Here is a 21,192-nt window from a genome sequence, read left to right as displayed (position 1 = left end):
ACTGGTAAAGAACTGAACTATTTTTTAAAATTAAATTTTAAAAATTAAACATCGACCTTTTGAATGATGTGCTTTAGATGGGGAAGTGTTTAAATAGACAAGAGAACCCCAAAATCCCAGAATGGAGCAACCACACACTCCAGGTTCTTGCAAACCACACACTCCAGTCTAAAACTGTGCCTGGCAACACCAGCAGCTTTTACTGAGAATGGGCTACAGGTAAGGAGAAAATCTCAATAATACCAATATTTAACAAAGAAAAGGTCATGCATTAAGTCAATTTCTGATTTAATCAGTAAAATCAGTGATTTAGGTCATTCCCAGGCTGCTCTTCCTTCTGAGAGATACAAGAGGAAAAGAAGAGCAGGAAAATGGTGAGGTGGTTTATTCCAGCTTTATTCCAAGTTATTACAAGTTGGGATAAAAACTGTGAGACCTTGGCATTCCCACTCCTGCAATCACCAAACACCATTCCACCCACAGATCCTTCAGTCCATAATGAAATATTCCTTGTACAAACCACCACAGCCTGGTTTCAGCTGGGAGAGAGGGAATTTTCTGCTCAGGAGCTGGTACAGGATAAACTTCCCTCCCATTTTCCCATACAGATAAAGCAACATGTGCAGAAGGAGTAAATTCCAACGCTGCCATGACTGCACAGCTTCCCTCAGCTGTTCCCATCCCAGCTCCAGGAGTGAAAACTCTGCTTCCTTGTACCCAAATTATAATTGCAGCATTGCAAATTCACTAAACACAGCCTTGGAGGTGGGAAATACAGCAAACCCAAAGCTGACAGATGTTTCCCTGGGATAACAGATCCTAGAAAAGGGATTCCTCAAAAGGGTTCAGATTCCTTTAAATTCCACAAATGCTGGAAAACACCTGAATCCATCCACCACAGGAATTGGTAACTTGGTTATCAAAGCACAGCCCTTGAGAGTGACCCATGATGGAATCCTGGAATGGTTTGGGTGGAAAGGGACCTTAAATCCCATCCCATCCCATGGATCCCATCTCATCCCATGGATCCCATCCCATCCCATCCCATGGATCCCATCCCATCCCATCCCATGGATCCCATCCCATCCCATCCCATCCCATGGATCCCATCCTATCCTATCCCATGGATCCCATCCTATCCTATCCCATGGATCCCATCCTATCCTATCCCATGGATCCCATCCCATCCCATGGATCCCATCCCATCCCATCCTATCCCATGGATCCCATCCCATCCCATGGATCCCATCCCATCCTATCCCATGGATCCCATCCCATCCCATGGATGTCATCCCATTCAATCCCATGGATCCCATCCCATGGATCCCAACCCATTCAATCCCATGGATCCCATCCCATCCCATCCCATCCCATCTCAACCCATCCCATGGATCCCATCCCATCCCACGGATCCCATCCTATGGATCTCATCCCATCCCATCCTATGGATCTCATCCCATCCCATCCCATCCCATGGATCTCAACCCATCCCATGGATCTCATCCCATCCCATGGATCTCATCCCATCCCAACCCATCCCATGGATCCCATCCCACCCACTGCCCCAGGCTGCTCCAAGCCCCAGAGTCCAAGCTGGAATCACAGCAAACATTCCCTCCCTGCATCCCTTCCCTGTGGAGCTCGGCCACTGGGAGACACCAAAGGTGCCCCTGATCTATCACCAGCAGCATTGCAATGTTCTCCCAGAAAGAGACCAACAGCACACAAAGACAGAGCAACACCTCCCCAAAATCCTCTCCCAGCTCCAGACACAGCAGGGCTCAGATCCCAGAGGGACACCCAAGGGAGGGACACCTTTATCCCACACACTGCTCACCCTCTGTGTCCCTCTGACCCTTGGAAAACAAAGAGGTGTTGTTCCATAAATGAGATTTCCCAGGTCATTTGAACTCTCCACAAAGCCCAGCCATCAATTTCTCCAGTTATCAGATCAATATGGAAATGAGAAAATTTCCACACAGAGTGAGGGGAGATCCCACAGTTCAAATGAACTTTGAGAAAGGCCTTAAATGTCCAGTGAAATGTTCAATTGCTCTTGTTTCCCCAAAAAGGACCCTCTGGGCACTCAAATGTACCTTCAGCAGCAGGGAAGGGTCTGTGTGTGCCAGGGGAAACGTTCACCCTGCAATATTCCATATCCCAAGCTGCACTTGAACCCCTGAACACCTCCAGGGATGGAGATCCCACAGCTCTGCAGAGAGGCTGCCAGGCAAACCCCTGAGTCCATGTGCCTTATCTACCTTTTATTTTTAGTACACATTAACTTACACATGTTTTACTCACACCTTATCTGATCAGGAAAGTCTAGACACAGCCTTGGACAACCACCCTGTAACATGACCCTAAAAACACTGGCAGGGAAACAGCTTTAAACATTAAGCTACTTCCATGCATCCCTTCAGCTACAGAATGACTCCAAAAGTTAATTTTTAAGCAAATTCATTTCAAAGGAATGTCTGAATTAATAATTAATATTTGACATGTCCAGAAACCAGTCGGCTGCCTGAGATTTATGGATGATAAATGCATTTTCCTTACTGAGGGAGCTAAGGGCAGATGCAGGGCTAACTCCCCACACAGATGCAGATTCCTGGATGGCCCAGGGACAGGAGCTTGGCACACAGCTCCAGGAATGTCCTCAGCCCAGGGAACACCAGCCAGGTTCACATTCCCAGACTGAAAACACAATTCACCTTCCTGCACCCAAGACAGATCCACGGGATGTCCCGAGCTGGAGGGACCCACAGGGATCATCCCAGCCCCATCCCTGCCCAGACCCCAACAATCCCACCCTGGGCATCCCTGGCAGCGCTGCCCAAACCCCCCTGGAGCTCTGGCAGCCTCGGGGCCGTGCCCATTCCCTGGGCAGCCTGGGCAGTGCCAGCACCTCTGGGGAAGAACCTTTCCCAAAATCCAACCTAAATCCCTCCTGGCCCAGCCCCAGCCATGCCCTTGGGTCACCAGCATTGCTGGACAGTGTCCCTGCCCCAGAGAGCTTCAGACAGATGTGATGAGTTTAAGGATCAGGATGTGAAGAAGCAGCAGCAAAGGTGTCAACTACAGCAGTCAGGTAAATACTCCACTATTAAACCACCCCCGTGTTTTAAGTTTCCTTTACAGTAACTGGGGTCTGGCCAGCAGGACTCCAATTCATCCTGTGCCCAGTCAGGTTCCCAGAGGGCAGGGATGGGTGGGAGATTGGGAATTGGGAATTCCTGGCTGGGCTGGAATTGCCAGAGCAGCTGTGGCTGCCCCTGGATCCCTGGCAGTGCCCAAGGCCAGGCTGGACACTGGGGCACCCTGGGACAGTGGGAGGTGTCCCTGCCATGGCAGGGGTGGCACTGGATGAGATTTAAGGTCCCTTCCCAGCCAAACCATTCCAGGAATTGATGATTTACCCCACCTCCAAATGCACTTTACACAGGAACCACACAGAGCCCATAAGCTCCTTGCTTTCTCTCCCTCTGCAGGGCTGAAAACTCCTCCCACATGACAGAGATAAACACAACCACATGTACAAAGGGCTCATTCCTCTCAGGAAAGGACCATTCCCAGAGCCCCTCCCTGACTTCCTTGCACAGGGGCTGTCCCAGACAGGGAATGCTCCTCCTTTCCAAACCCCAGCCAGGTGTTGGTGCCTGTATTAACTTGCTTTTTTGTTCACAGCTGCAGAAAACCAGCAGGGCTCGGCCCAACCTCCCAGGAGAACACTGGCACTGTTTTTTTGTTGATGTTTTTACAAGCTGTATTAGTTAATACTGAAAAACTGTTCCAGAAAGGAAACCCTTCTTGCTCCAGAGGTGTTTCCTACACATCTTGTTGTCCCAACCCTGTTTGCAGATATCCCAAGGGAACTGATTCAGCAGCTCAGGAAGGCACAGATGTCTTTAGGAGCCTCAGGAGAGGTAACACAGGCACCAAGGAAGGAGATGAGCATTCAAGTCTAGGCATGAACTTCAAGGTCTGACAGTACAGAAACATGACCTGAGTTTATTTGGTTAAGGGCCTGCCCCACAGCCAGGCTGCAGAGGAGCACTCACTGTCCATGACCTCATCATCCAGCCCAGCAACAAGTTACCAGGCAACTGAGAATGAAAATCTGAGTACGTAAATGTGGCACTGAGGAATCTGCTCTACACAGCCTCCCATTTCCTGAGGAGCTCTGTTTGCTTCAGCTCCCTCACAGGGCATCAAGTTCTGATCAATCAAATGTGTCCACTTTAAAATAAACCCTCAAAACATAACAGAAAAACCACCACACAGAGATACACCCCCCATGTGTGGGATCCAAAACACATCACAGAACCACCGGCAAAGGAAAAAGAACCTGGACAATTTTCCAGAGGTTCCTCCCCTTTCCAGCTGCCGACGTGGTCAGGAGGTGATTACAGCCAAACTCAGCCTGAACCTTTATTCCAGCCTGACCTACATTTTTCCTGCTTGGATCAGCCCAAGGAGCAAGAGCCACACAGGCACTTGGCAGCCACCAGGTTTATCCCAAAGAGCCCTGGCTCAGCCCCATCCCACAGCTCTGCCTTCAGAGCCTGAGCTGAAGGAGTTGCTCTGTTTTCCCCCAAACAGGAAACTCTGCAGTCAGCCCCACGCCTTCAAACACTAACATACAAATAAAGGCTGTTTTCCCCACTTTTGTGCTCATTCCCAGCGGTTCACCTGTCATTGCTGACATGTCAGAGTCATGTCTAGTGACTGTCAGACCTAAGGAGTGTCTCAGGTCTCAAAATAAGATTCATCTATTTCTTTGTAAGTAGTCTGGTAAATTGCTTGGTTGAACCTGCCAAAGCAAATTCCCAAATTTACCTTCCCAGAGCTATCTGAATGCAGAGACCCATGAAACATGAAACAGCAGCCATACCTCCCAAACACCTCTCACCTAACAAACCCCTGACAACTCTTCATCCTCCCTTTGGAAACGCCTTAAGCATAAAGGCACCCGGGGAGCTCCATACCTGCTCCACGCCCTTCGCGACGGGCATCCTCAGCCCCGAGCCACCTTCCCCGTCCGCAGCCGGCTCGTTCTCCCAGGGCAGCTTGTTTTTGCCTCTGCCGGCGCTCAGGACTCTCCTGGGGCTCAGTCCCCGCCGGGCACAGGCGGGGCCGTGCAGGGCATCGCGGCAGGCGGGGTGCCCGCAGTGCCCGTGCGCGCTCCGGCTCCTGCTGCCCATCAGCAGCCACTCGGTGTCGGCGCCGGGCGGCGGGCAGGGCCCGCGGCAGCGGCCGGAGCAGGGCAGGGGCACTCCGTACTCCACGAGTCCCTGCTGGCCCAGCCGGGGCAGCACGTTCCGGGCCAGCCGGGCCCGCACGGCGAGCGCCACCCCCGCGCCGCCGGCCCGCAGCTCCACCGCGTCCAGGGCGCGGAGCAGCGCGCCGGCGTTGCCGGGGCCCAGCGCCGAGGCCAGCGCGGCGATCGCCTCCATGGCAGCGTGCCGGACCCTGCGCTTGGCGTCCAGCAGCGCCGGCGCCAGCGCGGCCGCCAGCTGGGGCAGGTCCAGCTCGGCGGCGGGGAAGGCGAGCAGCGCGGCGATGCACGTGTGGAGCAGCTCCTCGCGGAGCCGGGCGCTGCGGTGCCGCAGCAGCCGCTCCTGCAGCAGCAGCCGCAGCACGGGCCGCGGCCCGGCCGCCGCCATCAGCCGCAGCAGCAGGCGGGCGCTGTCCCGCCGCATGGCCGGCTGCGCGTCCCCCAGCGCCCGGGCGGCCGCGCACACCAGCGGGGCCAGCACGGCGGGGACGCGGCGGCCGAGGCGCAGCGCCAGCAGCCGGGTCACCTCCAGCGCGCCCCGCGCCACCGCGAAGTTGGGGTCGTGCAGCAGCGCGTCCAGCAGCGCGATCAGCCCCAGTAGCGCGGCGGCGGGCGCGGCGCCCAGCGCGGCCGGGCTGCAGCCCTCCACCGCCCGCCGCAGCTGCTCCACGGCCTGGGCCCGGCCCCGGTAGTCCCGCCGGTCCAGCAGCCGCGCGCGGAGCTCCGGCGGCACCAGCGGCAGCTCCGGCCCCAGCAGGGCGGCCGCGTCCTCCTGCGGGCCGGGGGGCTCCGCGCCCGGCCCGTCCTCAGCGAGGCTGGGGGGCTCCGTGCCCGAACCGTTGTGAGCATGGCTGGGGGGCTCCGTGCCCGGCCCGTCCTCACCGGGACCGGGGGGCTCCGTGTCCGAACCGTCCTGAATGGGGCCGGGGGCATCCGTGCCCGGACCGTTCAAAGCGGGGCCAGGGGGATCCGTGTCCGAACCGTTGTGAGCGGGGCCGGAGGGCTCCGTGTCCGGACCGTTGTGAGCGGGGCCGGAGAGCTCCGTGCCGTCCTCACGGTGCTGCGCGGAGCCGCCGCGCTCCCAGGCCCGGCCGCGGCCCCGCGGAGCGGCGGCTCCGGGCGGCGGCTCCACCATGGCCCGAGGCCGCGGCCATGGGCGGCCCTCAGGCCCCGCCCAGCAACGCCGCCGTCGCCAGGGGGCGCCGCGTGCCGCGCCGGCGCGGGGCCGACCACGCCGCGGCGAGCGGGGGGGTCACGCGTACCTCCGCTCCTTCTCCTCAGGCCGCTATGGGCGGAACGGGGCGCGGATGCGGTGGCGGAGAAGCGGAGAGCAGCGTCACTCGAGAGGCGGGGATGGAGTGAAGCAAAACCGGCCGAGAAGCGAAATCGCGGCGTGCCCCCCGCGCGGCGCGCGCTGTGGTAGCGCCCGGGGACGGGCGGGTGTGGGTGTGTGCGGCGGCGCGGCCGTTGATTGGCGGGGCGCGCGGGGCGGGGCGGCCGGAAGTGACGGAGCGGGCGGTGGCGGAGCGGCGGAACGAGGCTGCGGCGCGGCCGGGCCGGGCCTGGGGCACCCCGGCACAGGTGAGAGCGGGGACGGCGCCGCAGGGCCGGGACCCGCCGTGATACAGCCGGGACACTGCTGCGGGGTGGCCGTGCGGGGGGCCACGCGTCCCCGGGCGGGGTGCGAGTGTGGCGGGAGCGGCTGCGCGGGGGGCCCGCCCGGCACGGGGAGAGTGGCGGAGCCGCGGGGACCGGGAGCGGTGTGGGCTGGGAGGGACCCTGGGCAGGGACACCGGGACCCGGAGTGGTTTTGGGCTGGAAGGACCCTGGGCAGGGACACCGGGAGCCCAGCGCGCTCCGAGCCCCGGCCGAGAGCGGAGCCGGGGCACGGGGTGAGCACAGCCCCGGGCAGAGCAGCAGTTCCAGAAGCGGGGCAGCCTCTGCTGTGCTTGCCTTTCTTTCCCCGGGTGTTGGAGCCGCGCTCGGCCCGCCTCGGGGCTGGAGCTCCCCAACAGTCGCAGGTCCAGCCCGGCCCCGTCCCTGCCGGTCCCAAACCCGCGCTTGGGGCAGGGCAGAGCAGAGCCCGCAGCTCCTGTGCTGCTCCCCAGCACGCCCACATCCCCAGGCTCAGGTGTTCCCTGGGTTAACCTCTTTGTTTCCAGTCCCTGTGCACGCCCACATCCCCAGCTCAGGTGTTCCCTAGGATAACCTCTTGTTTCCAGTCCCTGCTGCGGTTGGAGATAAGCTTTAGCCACAGGCTGGGAGGATCTGACAGCCCGGAGCCGTTTGGTGTCCTGAGCACGGATCGCTGGGCTGGGATGCAATTCCAGGGCTGCTTCATGTTCCAGCTGCTGACTTCTTGCTAAAAAGTAAAATAAATAACAGCAAATCCCTGGTATGGGTGAGCCTGGCCCTGCAGGGGGGGGGAGAGGTTCTACCAGGGTGGTACACGAAGCTCTGTTGGTGCAGAATCCCTTACATGTGGTTATTTATAGGTGTTTTGGCAGGTTTTGCAGCTGAACTGGGACCACTCCTTTTTCCATGTGGTGGTGCCTTGTGTTTCCTGATTTTTGTGTGTTTGTATGATCAAACCAGGAACTGAACACAAACACAAAAGGGGAACACATTGTTTTAGCTTCTGGGCAGCTTTTTTTTATTATTTTAAATTTTTCAATTCTTCCATAGATAATTTGTGCTGCAAAATTGTGACAAGGAAAAGATTGTCTCTGATCTTGCCTTTTGCAGATGCACTTAAATTAGTTTCTTTCAGTTATTTTTTTCCAGTGAAGAGTGATAATAGGAAAGCTTATTTATCTCTTCATGGGTAAGAGCTTTTTCAGCCCCTTCCCTTCCCTGTCACTGCTATTGTATTTTGCATTTAAACGTTGGCAACCCATTTGATTATTTCCAATGAAGCACTTTTAAGTGGGCTCACCTGCAAGTGAGGTGTCATTTAAGGAGCTGTGCAAATGATGCACTTATTATGAAGATAAAAGAAGCGAGATCTTGCAGAGATCATTTAGCAAATCAAAAGCTGCTCTGCTCAGGAGTGGGGGGGGTTGTTCCCTGGAGAACAATGGGATTCTTTCCCCGTGGCCCAGGATCCTGACACATCCCTACCCTCCACCTCTCAGCAGTGCAGGGCTGGGGGCTGAACAAAGAGCTGCTGCACCCTGGTAGTGCTCAGGGAGCTGGAATTAGAGCAGGTGCCTCTAATTAGGGCAGGATCCCGGGGGCTCTGGTGTCACGATGTGCACGGGACGTGGGGGAGAGGAGCTGTGTGGGGGAGTGAGGATTCTGCTCTCCTGCAGCTCCTGGGGAGCGTGGGCAGCTGCCAGTGCTGGGAAGTGCTGAGCATTCCGGGTGCTCAGCCTGTCCCCTGCTCACCTGGGCAGCTCTGAGCTCTCCAGAGGCTGAGCCCGTCCCAGCAGGGATCTCCTGGCACAGTGGGAGCCACAGGGTGAGGTGAGGATCTCCCCTTTCTCCTGTGCTCCTCTGTGCATCCACAGCCCAGGATTCTGCTCCAGCCCCACTGGCTCTGTGGGGGTGGCTGGCAGAGGGAATGGGAATGGGGAGCTGCTCCCTGCCAGAGACAGGCACAGCAGGACTGGGCTGCTCCCCAGGAGCACTAAGCAGGCAGGGAGCTGAACAAAAGGAGTTTAGTGCAGGAACTGAACTGCACAAAAGGAGCTTAAGAACTTTTAAAACTTCATCTCAAATAAGCCAGTTGCATTCTTCAGTTATCTGTGTTTGTTTCTATTTCAGCCACTGTTCAGTTCTCTCAAACCCTTGATGTAGAGTCACAGAGTATCCTGAGTGGGAAGGGATCCACAGGGATCTTCAATCCAGCTCCTGGCCCTGCACAGGCACCCCAACCATCAGATCTTATTTTACTGCAGAACAACAAAAAAGTGATGGTTGTGGTTTTTTTAATTCAGACTTGAATCTAGCACAGACTATTAATGAACATTTGAAGTCCTGGATTTAACTTGTACGAAAAAGTGCAGCAGGTAAGGATGGAAAAGGGAACTGGGGAGTAACAAACCTTATCAGACAGAAAACCACCTTTTACCCGTTCTCTGTGCCAAACCGTGAGGTGACAGCTCTGAACTGTGTTTGTCCCAGATGGACGGGTCGTCCCCGCCGTTCCTGCTGGCCAAGCTGACCCCGCTGCACTCGGAGCAGCTGCTGCAGGGCCTGAACCTGCTGCGGCAGCACCAGGAGCTCTGTGACGTGGTGCTGCGCGCCGGCGAGGCCAAGATCCACGCGCACAAGGCCGTGCTGGCCAGCATCAGCCCCTACTTCAAGGCCATGTTCACCGGGAACCTGTCGGAGAAGGAGAACGCCGAGGTGGAGTTCCAGTGCGTGGACGAGGCGGCGCTGCAGGCCATCGTGGAGTACGCCTACACCGGCACCGTCTTCATCTCGCAGGACACCGTGGAGTCGCTGCTGCCCGCCGCCAACCTGCTGCAGGTCTGTGTGGTGCCATGGAATAGCCTGCTTCAGCTGTCCCACTTCCTTCCCCAGGCGTGCCAGCAGCCTCTCCCTTCCCCTCCCTTTCCCCCTTGCTGAGAGCTGTTCGTCAATCTTGGCATTCCAGCAAGGGCATTGTGGAGTGATTGGCAGAGTTCAAAAGATGCCTTTCAACCCTGGGGACATTGGGCCATCCAGGTGTCATTTGTCCCCTGAGACTTCCTGTCCCTATAGGACACAACACAAGCTCACCACCATTCTCAAGGTAAAGGAAAAAAGGGGAAGTTTATTTCCTGACTCTAACATTTATAGATTTCCAAAAGTGACAGTGGATTGGAGGATGACAGTGGCACTTCTCCAATGCCACTGGTCAAACCAACAGTCCATCAACTCTCTCTTCCTCCATAAGGGAATGCAAAAGAATGAGTTATTTACAGAAAGTGTGTGAGAAAGTTCACTACAAGAATGTCAACATCAGAAGGCTTAGAAAATCTTAAAAAACCAGGGTGACAACTTCTCCCCCCACCCCTTACCTGGTTGGTGGGATCCCTACCCCTTCCCTCTCCCTCTCCCTGGGGTTAAAAGACACTGCAACCATGCAGTTCTGTTGGAGCTGTTGCTGGATTCAGAGTTGCTGGATTCCTGTGTGCCAGGAATAAAGCTCTGGATCAAAACCCTCCAACTGAACCCGACTCCTTTTTCCTTCAGCTTGCCTTAAAGCTTCTCCCCCAGGGGTAAACCTGAGCTCCTGCATGCCTGGACTTGTCCCAAGCGCCCAGCTGCAGCATCCAGCCAGCCAAAGGTGTCTCTGGGGTGAAACCACCACAGCTGCCGCCTTTGGTCCAGCTGCAAGGCCAGGCCAGGCACATTCCATCAGGCACTATTGGTATTTAATTCCAATACAGGTCAAGCTGGTGGTCAAGGAGTGCTGCGCCTTCCTGGAGAGCCAGCTGGACCCCGGCAACTGCATCGGCATCTCGCGCTTCGCCGAGACCTACGGCTGCCGCGAGCTCTACCTGGCCGCCAGCAAGTTCATCTGCCAGAACTTCGAGGACGTGTGCCAGACCGAGGAGTTCCTGGAGCTGACGCACTCGGAGCTGGACGAGATCGTGTCCAACGACTGCCTGAACGTGCTGACGGAGGAGACGGTGTTCTACGCCCTGGAGGCCTGGATCAAGTACGACGTGCAGGAGCGCCAGAAGTACCTGGCGCAGCTGCTGCACTGCGTGCGCCTGCCCCTGCTCAGCGTCAAGTTCCTCACGCGCCTCTACGAGGCCAACCACCTGATCCGGGACGACCACACCTGCAAGCACCTGCTCAACGAGGCCCTCAAGTACCACTTCATGCCCGAGCACAGACTGTCCCACCAGACCATGCTGCTGACGCGGCCCCGCTGCGCGCCCAAGGTGCTCTGTGCCGTGGGGGGCAAGGCCGGGCTCTTCGCCTGCCTGGAGAGGTGAGGAGCGGCCTGGGCGCTGCCTGGCACCCCTGGCAGGGCACACCGGGAGCTGGGATCCCCCTGGTCTCTGGGCTTGGACGAGATCTGGGAGTCCCACCAGGGTTTGCAGGGTGGGGTTGTTCTTTTCCTCCATGAAAACTCTTCAGCAGGTTTTCTTTAACAGGGATGAGCCCCAAGTTCCTCCATAGAAACTCTCCAGCAGTGCTTTTTAACAAGGATGAGCCCTAAGTTTCTCCATAAAACTCTTCAGCAGTGTTTTTTAACAAGGATGAGCCCTAAGTTTCTTCACAAAAACTCTTCAGCAGGTTTTCTTTAACAGGGATGAGCCCCAAGTTCCTCCATAGAAACTCTCCATCAGTTTTTTTTTAACAAGGATGAGCCCTAAGTTTCTCCACAAAAACTCTTCAGCAGGGTTTTCTTAACAAGGATGAACCCAAAATTTCTCTATAAAAACTCTCCAGCAGTTTTTCTTTTTTTTTAACAGGGATGAGCCCCAAGTTCTTCCATAAAAACTCTCCAGCAGGGTTTTTTAACAGCATGAGCCCCAAGTTTCTCCATAAAACTCTTCAGCAGGGTTTTTTTAACAAGGATGAACCCAAAATTTCTCCATAAAAACTGTGCAGCAGGTTTTCTTTTTTTTTAAACCAGGATGAGCCCCAAGTTTCTCCATAAAAACTCCATCAGGATTTCTTTTTTTTTTTTTTACCAGGATAAGCCCCAACTTCTTCCATAAAAACTCTCCAGCAGGTTTTCTTTTTTTTAACCAGGATGAGCCCCAAGTTCAAAATCCTCTTTTATTTCATGAATAATTTGCAGTGTTAGGGGGTTTTGTTTGTGCCAGACATTTGTTTGTGCAAACAAAAAAGCTCTGGAATAATTTTCATTCTGTTGATTGAGTTAATAAGGTGGTTAATTAAGTCTGTACAGTTCTCATTTTTCCTTCCAGGTATTTTCATTTTACTTAATTTTCCCCCTGATTTGTTATTATTACAAACAAATCGTAAAAATTAACTTGCTGTCTGACAAATGTGCTTCCTGATAATTCAAAATTCCTTGGAATTAAAATAGACTTAATCAGAGCAGAGTGAAGGAGAAGAAAGGAGGCTCAGGGGGACTTTTCCCTACAGCTCCTGCCAGGAGGGCACAGCCAGGGGTGTCAGGCTCTGCTCCAGGGAACAGGGACAGGAGCAGAGGGAACGGCCCCAGGGTGGGCACAGCAGGAATTTCCCCATGGAAAATTGTACCTGGGAGTTCCAGCTTGGGGCTCATTTTGATAAGACTTTGATAAGATTTTTGGGCTGATTTTGATGAAATATCCCATCTAATCTGAATATATTTCAATAATGCCAGGTAGGGTTTCACTCCAGGTTTTCCGTTACATTGTTGATCCTGGGATGTGATTTAGGACAGAAGTTCCTCTCTGGAAGCAGGAATTGTCTCCCCAGCAGCTGTCCTGTGTTATTTATTGGCTGTCATTCCTAAATTTTGGGAATGAATTGTTGGATTTTTCCATCCAGAAGAGAGGGGTAGATCTGAGCTCTGCCTCTCTCTGTACTGAGGGATTACAGGATATTTGCAGGAGGAATTGTTCCAAGGAGAAAATGGAAGTGGCTGCCCAGGGAGGTTTGGAGTGCCCAGCCCTGGAGGTGCCCAAGGAATTCCTGGAGGTGGCGCTGAGAGCTCTGGGCTCAGGGTGGGCACAGCTGGGACTCTGATCCTGGAGCTCTTTTCCAGCCTCAGGGATCCTGGGATTCCATGAAGGGGTTCTGGATCATGCTGTGATCCTGGCTTTAATCCCAGCTGTGGGCAGGTGTCTGTGCAGGCAGGAACAGGTGGGTGCCCCTCCTCCCTCACTGCCTTCCAGAATGAACCTCCTCAGTTCCTGGAGAGTCCCTGAGGCCCTTCCAGGGAGCAAAAGAGAGAGAAAAACAACTTAATGTCCCAAGCTGGTGTGGCTGGGTGTGCTGGGAACATGGGATTAACATTCCCAGAGCTGCTGGTTAAAGTGTGTGTGGGCTGTTCGTATCCAAATATCCATTTATCCATTTGCACTTCCACTGACAGAGCTTTGGTGTTCCCTGTGCCCAGGCAGGCTGCCTGGACTGGTTCCACAGCTGCATTCTGGAGCACATTCTGGCATCTCCTTTGCTGGGACAGTTCTGTGCTTGCAGAGAGGAACACTTGTGAAAACCTGGCCAGAGCTGGGTGTTCCTTTCCCTGGCTTCAGAGGTGTCAAAGTCATTTCAAGTTAATTTTCCCAGTGATAGTCACTGATACTAAATCAGATGTCAAGGCTGGGAATTGTTGGGTTTATAGACTTAAAAAATAAAGGGAGTTTTGTGCTTCATTAAAAAAAAGGTTTGAGTGAATAAAGTCATTCTCTGATATTCTTCAGCTCTGCTTCTTTCCCACCTTCTTCAGTGATTATAAAAATGCAGCCTTCCAGTATAATTTGGATTATTTTCGATTTTTTGTTGCTTCATAATAACAAAATTACTTAGGATCTATTTAATCTCTATTCTCTGGTGTCTCAGCAGCTCCTGTTTCTGGCTCTTAGTGCCTGTCAGCTCTCCAGGGGCCTCATGCTCTCCTGTATGGTTTTTGAACAGATCATGTTTCCTCTGTACCAGATAACCTCTTAATTATTTAGCTATTTTATTAATTAAACTATTCAGGTAGATTGGCTAGGCTTTATATGGGGCAAGCTAGACCCACCGTGTTCTCACACTGAGTATAATTAAAAGAAAATGGTATTTTAGGGTTTAGACTTAAGGTTTAGACTTAAGGTTTAGACTTAAGGTTTAGACTTAAAGTTTAGACTTAAGGTTTAGACTTAAGGTTTAGACTTAAGGTTTAGACTTAAGGTTTAGACTTAAGGTTTAGACTTAAGGTTTAGACTTAAGGTTTAGACTTAAGGTTTAGACTTAAGGTTTAGACTTAAGGTTTAGACTTAAGGTTTAGAATGCTGTTTAAAAGAAATAAGCTGTTTTAAAGATGTATTTTTCAGGGTAGTTTGTGCTACGTGGACACTTTGTTTAAATTACAGAGTGCACATAAAATACACATTTATAAACTGCAAGCTGTAGTTTCTAAATGTACACTTGTAAATGCAGATGTGTGCTTCCCTCTCTGTAATTTGCTTTTCTCTCTCCCGTTTCTGTGGCTGGTTTGGTTTGGTTTTGGTGCGTTTTCCCCTCCCTTTGGGGCACGTTTTCAGGCCTTGCAGTTCTTCCTTTGCTGACTGGCTGTGTGTTTCCCCCGCAGCATGGAGATGTATTTCCCCCAGAACGACTCGTGGATCGGGCTGGCCCCTCTGAGCATCCCCCGCTACGAGTTCGGGGTGTGCGTGCTGGAGCAGAAGATGTACGTGGTGGGGGGCATCGCCACGCACGTGTGCCAGGGCATCAGCTACAGGAAGCACGAGAGCTCCGTGGAGTGCTGGGACCCCGACACCAACACCTGGAGCTCCCTGGAGAGGATGTTCGAGAGCCGCAGCACGCTGGGCGTGGCCGTGCTGGCCGGCGAGCTCTACGCCCTGGGCGGCTACGACGGCCAGTCCTACCTGCGGAGCGTGGAGAAGTACGTGCCCAAGGGCAAGGAGTGGCAGCTGGTGGCACCCATGAGCAGGACACGGAGCTGCTTCGCTGCTGCCGTGCTGGACGGCATGATCTATGCCATCGGGGGCTACGGGCCTGCCCACATGAACAGGTACGGGGGCACCTGGGCACCACCAAACACCCTGGGCAGGTTCATTAATCCTTGTCCTGCCCACATGAACAGGTACAGGCTGGGGTGACCCTCTGCCCACCTGGGCACCAGCAAAACACCCTGGGCAGGTTCATTAATCCTTGTCCTGCCCACATGAACAGCTATGGGGGCACCTGGGCACACTGGGCACCACCAGAACACCCTGGGCAGGTTCATTAATCCTTGTCCTGCCCACATGAACAGGTACGGGCTGGGGGCACCTGGGCACCACCAAAACACCCTAGAGAGCCTTTTTAATTCTTTCCCTGCCCACATGAACAGGTATGGGCTGGGGTGACCCTGTGCCCACCTGGCACCACCAAAATACCCTGGGCAGGTTTATTAATCTTTCCCCTGCCCACATGAACAGGTACAGGCTGGGGGCACCTGTGCCCACCTGGCACCACCAAAACACGTTGGGCAGGTTCATTAATCCTTATCCTGCCCACATGAACAGATATGTGATGGGGGCACCTGGGCACCACCAAACACCCTAGACAGCATTTTTAATCCTTGTCCTGCCCACATGAACAGGTACATGATGGGGGCACCTGGGCACCATCAAACCCCCTGAGCAGGCTTTTTAAACCTTCCCCTGCCCACATGAGCAGGTACAGGCTGGGGGTGACCTGTGGCCACCTGGGCATCACCAAACCCCCTGAGCAGCCTTTTTAATCCTTCCCCTGCCCACATGAAGAGGTAGGTGCTGGGGGCACCTGGGCACCAGCAAACACCCTGGGCAGCCCTTTTAACCTTTGTCCTGCCCACATGAACAGGTACAGGCTGGGGGGACCCACACTGCCCACATGAACAGGTACATGATGGGGTGACTCTGTGCCCACCTAGCACCAGCAAACCCCACAGGCAGGCTCATTAATCCTTGTCCTGCCCACATGAACAGAGATGTGCTGGGGGGGACCCTGTGCCCACCTGGGCACCACCAAACCCCATGGGCAGCTTTTTTAATGCTTCCCCTGCCCACATGAACAGGTGTGTGCTGGGGGGGACCCACCAGGGCACCACCAAACCCCATGGGCAGCCTCATTAATCCTTGTCCTGCCCCCCTACATGCTGGGATGACTGTGCCCACCTGGGCACCAGCAAACCCCTGGGCAGCCAATTAAATCATCTCCAATAGATCCTGGGCCTCATTAATCCCTGTACTGTCACACCAGTCCCATCAGTCAAAAGGGAAATCTTTATTTTTATTCCACTTTGTGTGTTCCGCCTTGTTTGGACTCTTTTTTTAGATCACCTAAAAGGTAAAAACAAAGACATGCCTGCACATTACTGAGCCTTGGAGATCAAGGCTGCAAAATGTGAGGGAGGGTGCTGAGTTTTACCACAAAAGCCCTGATTTGAGGTGAATTGGACTTTTCCCATGCTGAGTACAACAAAATAAATACAAAACTCTGATGGGATCTTGAATTAGTGTTACTGCTCAAAGCAGGATTGAGGATGGGCATTTCTGCTCTGACTCCAGGGGTTGTTTCAGACCTTGCATTCCCAAGGAGTTTTCCTGGTCCCACCATGCTCCTTAACTCCTCTGTTCCCTGTGGATGTCCAGGGACATCCAGTTACCCAAAGGAATCATTTTCCATCATTAAAATCGGAACAAATCAGCTGAATGGCCCTCCAGGAAGCAGAATAATAAACTGCAAGTGTAAGAGCTGAATAAAGAATGAAACTCTTGTTCCTAGGGAGGGACACAGTGATTGTTCAGCAGGGTGGCACCAGGTGTTGTAATGATGAATTGCACTGACTTTTTATACTTCAGGCTGAGTCAGGGAGGTTTTAGGTTGGATATTAGGAAAAGGCTCTTCCTTTAGGTTCTTCTTTTAGGAAAATGTTCTTCTTTCTATTAGAAAAAGGATCCTTGGACTCCTTGATCCTTTTAACTCAGGGTGTTCCATATTCTGTGAATAATTTGGTTGTATTTGTGCTTGGAGGGGTGAGTACTGAGCCATGCCATGCAGCACCAGGCTTCTCCAAGCTCTGGCATTAAATCAAGCTCACACTGGGTAATGAACCCCCTTTCCAAACTCTGTGCTGCTGCTGATCTCCTCTTCCCTTTTTCCTGCCCTCTGTGCTCCTGCAGTAGCACTTGGGCAGGAACAGCCCTGAGCCATGAGTGTGTTAATGACTGACCATCTGTACAGTGATCAGAAATGTTAATAACGATGAGAATTCATTTCCCTTTGATCCTGAAACCTCTCCTGCCCTCACTGGTTTGATCAGCAGCTTCTTTTGAGCTTTTCCTGAGGAATATAAATACACTCTCCACATGCTTTTTCCCTCTGACTGTTATTTTCAGGCCAGCCTCAAGGTAATTTTGGATTTGCTGTGTAGCCACAGAAATACACTTCAGCTCTGCATTGTGTTCACTTTCCCACAGCATTTTTATTTTAATAGATTATTAGATTATTTTAATAGATTATTAGATTATTTTACTAGATCATTATATTACTTTAATATATTATGATATTATTTTAATAGATTGTTATTTGTGAGATATGCATTTTAAAATCTTATTTAAAAAAAAATCACACCAGACATCCTGAAGGAGCTTTCAGCTCTGAGGAACCTCTTGGTTTTAGGGTGTGACCTGAAGATCCAGGACAGTGGGACAGGGAGGACATGGGAGAGGCTGAACCAGCTGCTGTGCCAGGGGGAAATATCACAGAGCTGTTTGGGATGGAAAAGTCTTTTAAGATCATTGTGCCCAAACTTTGACTAAATATATTATAAAAATAGGTTAAAACTGAATTTTGGCAACACTGTTGGGCTGCTTTTGTTGTGGAAGTGCCCTGGGGTGTGATTGAGGCTTCCCAGGTGATAACACAACCTCTGGGTGCTGCTGTTGGGTTGTACCAAACAACTGCACCACTGAATTTTCCATCAGCTCCAGCCCTTTTCTCTGTATTCCATTATTCCTGTGTGGTAATTCTGGCAGAGCCAGCTGGAGCTGTGCCACTCCAGGAGTGAATTCCTGAGATCCCAGCTGTGTCTGTGCCACTCCAGGAGTGAATCCTCTCCCTGAGATCCCGGGCTCATGGCTGTGTGTGTGCCACTCCAGGAGTGAATTCCTGAGATCCCAGGTTCATGGCTGTGTCTGTGCCACTCCAGGAGTGAATTCCCCAGATCCTGGGCAGAGCCAGCTCTACTTGTGTCACTCCAGGAGTGAATCCCATCCCCAGATCCCTGGCTCACAGCTGTGTCTGTGTCAATCCAGGAGTGAATCCCATCCCCAGATCCCAGGCTCACAGCTGTGTCTGTGTCACTCCAGGAGTGAATCCCATCCCCAGATCCCAGGCTCACAGCTGTGTCTGTGTCACTCCAGGAGTGAATCCCATCCCCAGATCCCTGGCTCACAGCTGTGTCTGTGCCACTCCAGCAGTGAATTCCTCAGATCCCTGTCTCACAGCTGTGTCTGTGCCCTTCCAGCAGTGAATTCCCCAGATCCCTGTCTCACAGCTGTGTCTGTGCCCTTCCAGCAGTGAATTCCCCAGATCCCTGGCTCACAGCTGTGTCTGTGCCACTCCAGCAGTGAATTCCTGAGATCCCAGGCTCACAGCTGTGTCTGTGCCACTCCAGCAGTGAATTTCCCAGATCCTGAGCTCACAGCTGTGTCTGTGCCACTCCAGCAGTGAATTCCCCAGATCCCAAGCTCACAGCTGTGTCTGTGCCACTCCAGCAGTGAATTTCCCAGATGCCTGGCTCACAGCTGTGTCTGTGCCACTCCAGCAGTGAATTCCCCAGATCCCTGGCTCACAGCTGTGTCTGTGCCACTCCAGCAGTGAATTTCCCAGATCCCTGGCTCATGGCTGTGTTTGCCTTGCAGCATGGAACGTTACGATCCGAGCAAGAACTCCTGGGAGACCGTGGCCTCCATGGCTGACAAACGGATAAACTTTGGGGTGGGGGTCATGCTGGGCTTCATCTTCGTGGTGGGGGGACACAATGGGGTGTCCCACCTGTCCAGCATCGAGAGGTACGACCCCCACCAGAACCAGTGGACGGTGTGCCGGCCCATGAAGGAGCCCAGGACAGGTGGGACATGGCAGAGATGAACCTCTGAGCTGGGGACACCTGCAGGGAGAGTGCCAGGGACTCCATCTGTGGGTGAGGGTCACTTCAGCACTCTGGGAAAGGATCTGAATTTCTCCGAGTTCAGTTTATTAATGCTGAGCTGTTAGAAAAATTGTAAGGAAGTAGTAATTCTACTCTACCTCCTGTTTTTTCAGTGATTTCAGCTGCGATGAGTTGCAGCAGTTCTCTGCTCACTGTTGGGTGTGGAGACTCAGGGGTGCAGGGTTGTGGTGCAGCTCCCTGGGACAGGGACAGGACTCAGGGAGAGCTGGAGCTGGGCCAGGGAGGGTCAGGCTGGAGATCAGGGAGAGGTTCCACTATTCCAGAGGGTGCTGGCACTGCCCAGGCTCCCCAGGGAATGGGCACGGCCCCGAGGCTGCCAGGGATGCCCAGGGTGGAATTGCTGGGGGTCTGGGCAGGGATGGGGTTGGGATGATCCCTGTGGGTCCCTCCAGCTCGGGACATTGCGTGGTTCTGTCCCACGGTCCCTGACGGGGCGCTGGCACAGAGGGAGGTTGTTTCATTGTAGGGAAGGGGATGAGAACAGCGCAAAAGGGGTGTCAGACCCGGACAGAGAGGGCTCCCTCGTTCGCAGCCCTTTTCTTTAGCCAGAGGGGGCTCCGGGGGTGGCTCCGGGTGCGGACACAGCCGGTGCTTCCCGCAGGGTTTGATGCTCTCCTCTCTCCGCAGGCGTGGGCGCGGCGGTGATCGATAACCACCTGTACGTGGTGGGCGGGCACTCGGGCTCCTCCTACCTGAACACGGTGCAGAGGTACGAGCCCATCTCGGACTCGTGGCTGGACTCGGCGGGGATGATGTACTGCCGCTGCAACTTCGGCCTCACGGCCCTCTGAGGCCGCTGCCCCTCGCACGGGGGCGGCCGGAGCTGAGCCCGCGGCCCGGGGCCGCCAGGGAGCCGCTCCTGGGGCCCGGGCATCCTCCGGTACTGCGGGAGCACAGGGTGAGAGCTCCGTGTCCGGCTGCCTTTGGCACCCTGCTCGCGGCTGGGGGTTCGGGAGAGAGCTGGCATCCAGTTGGGAACGTGTCCATGCGGTTTTGGGAGCGTGTCCATCCAGTTGGGAACGTGTCCATCCCACCCTTTCTAGAGCTTGTGTCTCTTCCTCCTGTGGAACGCGGATTCCCGTGCTGGGGAGGCGGGGTGAGCGCGGGGGGTGAGCGCAGCGGGGCTGAGCCCCGCCTGGGCTGCACACCGGGAAAGCACCAGTGCTTCACGGGGCTTTTCACGACCGGTAACTCAAGGGCTGCCTTGTTTCTGTATCTCAAGGTTTGTACATAATAAATGCCATAGGATGTTGCCTGTACTCTTCCTTTGTCACCTGCTTCCTGGTAGGAGGGCTGGGATGATCCTTGGAGACGTTTACAAGGCAAATTTATTGCCTCCTCGGGACGTTTTTTGGATCTGACGAAGAGAATTTGCATTTTTAACTTTTCCCTTCTGTGTTCTGCTCGTGGAGAAACGAGTGCTAGATGAACTGACTTCATCCTGCTGTGTGCTTTCCGTTGGAATGCGAGGAGAAATCAGAGCAGCAGCATTCCTAGCATGATACCCAATAAAACCTCCATCCCAGCCCTTCCCATCCTCGCTCATGTCCGTGTTCCCCTTTCTTCAAGGACTGTATGATTGCTTCCTCTGAGTGCTCCCATCTCACAATGGTGCTAAATGTAGGGGTACCCCCGAGGCTGTTGCTGATTTCGGTGCATAAAGCATGTTTGGATTGTTCCACTGGTTTGGTTTCTTCTTTGCTCCATCCCCCCTGTGCCCCTGCAGCTCTGCAGTCCCACGCCCTGTGGAATTCGTGGGGGATTTCAGATTTATTGTTCCCATTCTCACAAACAGGGACATCCCAGCTCGGGTTCTTCAGGCAGTTCTGCCTTCACAGCAGTGCAGGGAGTTGAGACAGGGCTCACCCCAAACGTGTGTGCTGCTGAGGGGCAGCTCCTGGGGCTAACCCCAGTGCCACTGGCTTAATCACACAGCCCTGAGCTCGGTGAAAACTGGGTCAGAGAGAGGGAAAGTGATGCTGTGGGCTATAACCATCATTTAAATGGAACTCAACTAATCCAGCACATTTTGGGTTGTCTTCTGATCTCAATTACCTTACATTTCTGTGGTGGCTGCCCATTC

The 21,192-nt window shown here is 53.8% G+C and overlaps 2 protein-coding genes across 10 annotated transcripts in view; one reads left to right on the top strand and one right to left on the bottom strand.

The window, feature by feature from the left end:
• Positions 1-6,524, bottom strand: part of TOGARAM1 (TOG array regulator of axonemal microtubules 1) — a 37,681-nt gene extending 31,157 nt beyond the window's left edge. For all 7 annotated transcript variants that reach the window (XM_071426018.1, XM_071426020.1, XM_071426021.1 and 4 more), the window contains exon 1: positions 4,989-6,524. In XM_071426018.1, coding sequence (XP_071282119.1) covers positions 4,989-6,413 — 1,425 coding nt within the window. In that variant the 5' untranslated portion in view covers positions 6,414-6,524. The remainder of the gene's footprint in view (positions 1-4,988) is intronic.
• Positions 6,525-6,755: 231 nt separating this feature from the next.
• Positions 6,756-20,787, top strand: KLHL28 (kelch like family member 28). 3 transcript variants are annotated; one of them, XM_071426024.1, is made up of 7 exons: positions 6,758-6,859; positions 9,044-9,288; positions 9,404-9,751; positions 10,657-11,207; positions 14,475-14,918; positions 18,799-19,007; positions 19,737-20,787. In XM_071426024.1, the coding sequence occupies exons 3-7, from the start codon at positions 9,404-9,406 to the stop codon at positions 19,898-19,900; spliced, it is 1,716 nt and encodes a 571-aa protein (XP_071282125.1). In that variant the 5' UTR covers positions 6,758-6,859; positions 9,044-9,288; the 3' UTR covers positions 19,901-20,787. The 3 variants fall into 3 exon arrangements, with proteins under 3 accessions (XP_071282127.1, XP_071282125.1, XP_071282126.1); XM_071426026.1 differs by lacking the exons at positions 18,799-19,007; positions 19,737-20,787 and adding an exon at positions 15,080-15,152 and having other exon boundaries at positions 6,756-6,859; positions 14,475-14,990; XM_071426025.1 differs by lacking the exon at positions 9,044-9,288 and having other exon boundaries at positions 6,841-6,859.
• Positions 20,788-21,192: the final 405 nt, after the last annotated feature.

This window comes from Agelaius tricolor, unplaced genomic scaffold (genome assembly GCF_023055355.1).
Source record: "Agelaius tricolor isolate 1412-34295 unplaced genomic scaffold, bAgeTri1.0.p SCAF_5, whole genome shotgun sequence".
NCBI classification, from domain to species: Eukaryota; Metazoa; Chordata; class Aves; order Passeriformes; family Icteridae; genus Agelaius; species Agelaius tricolor.
The sequence above is the reverse complement of the archived record's forward strand: the minus strand, read 5'-3'. Positions and strand labels throughout refer to the sequence as shown.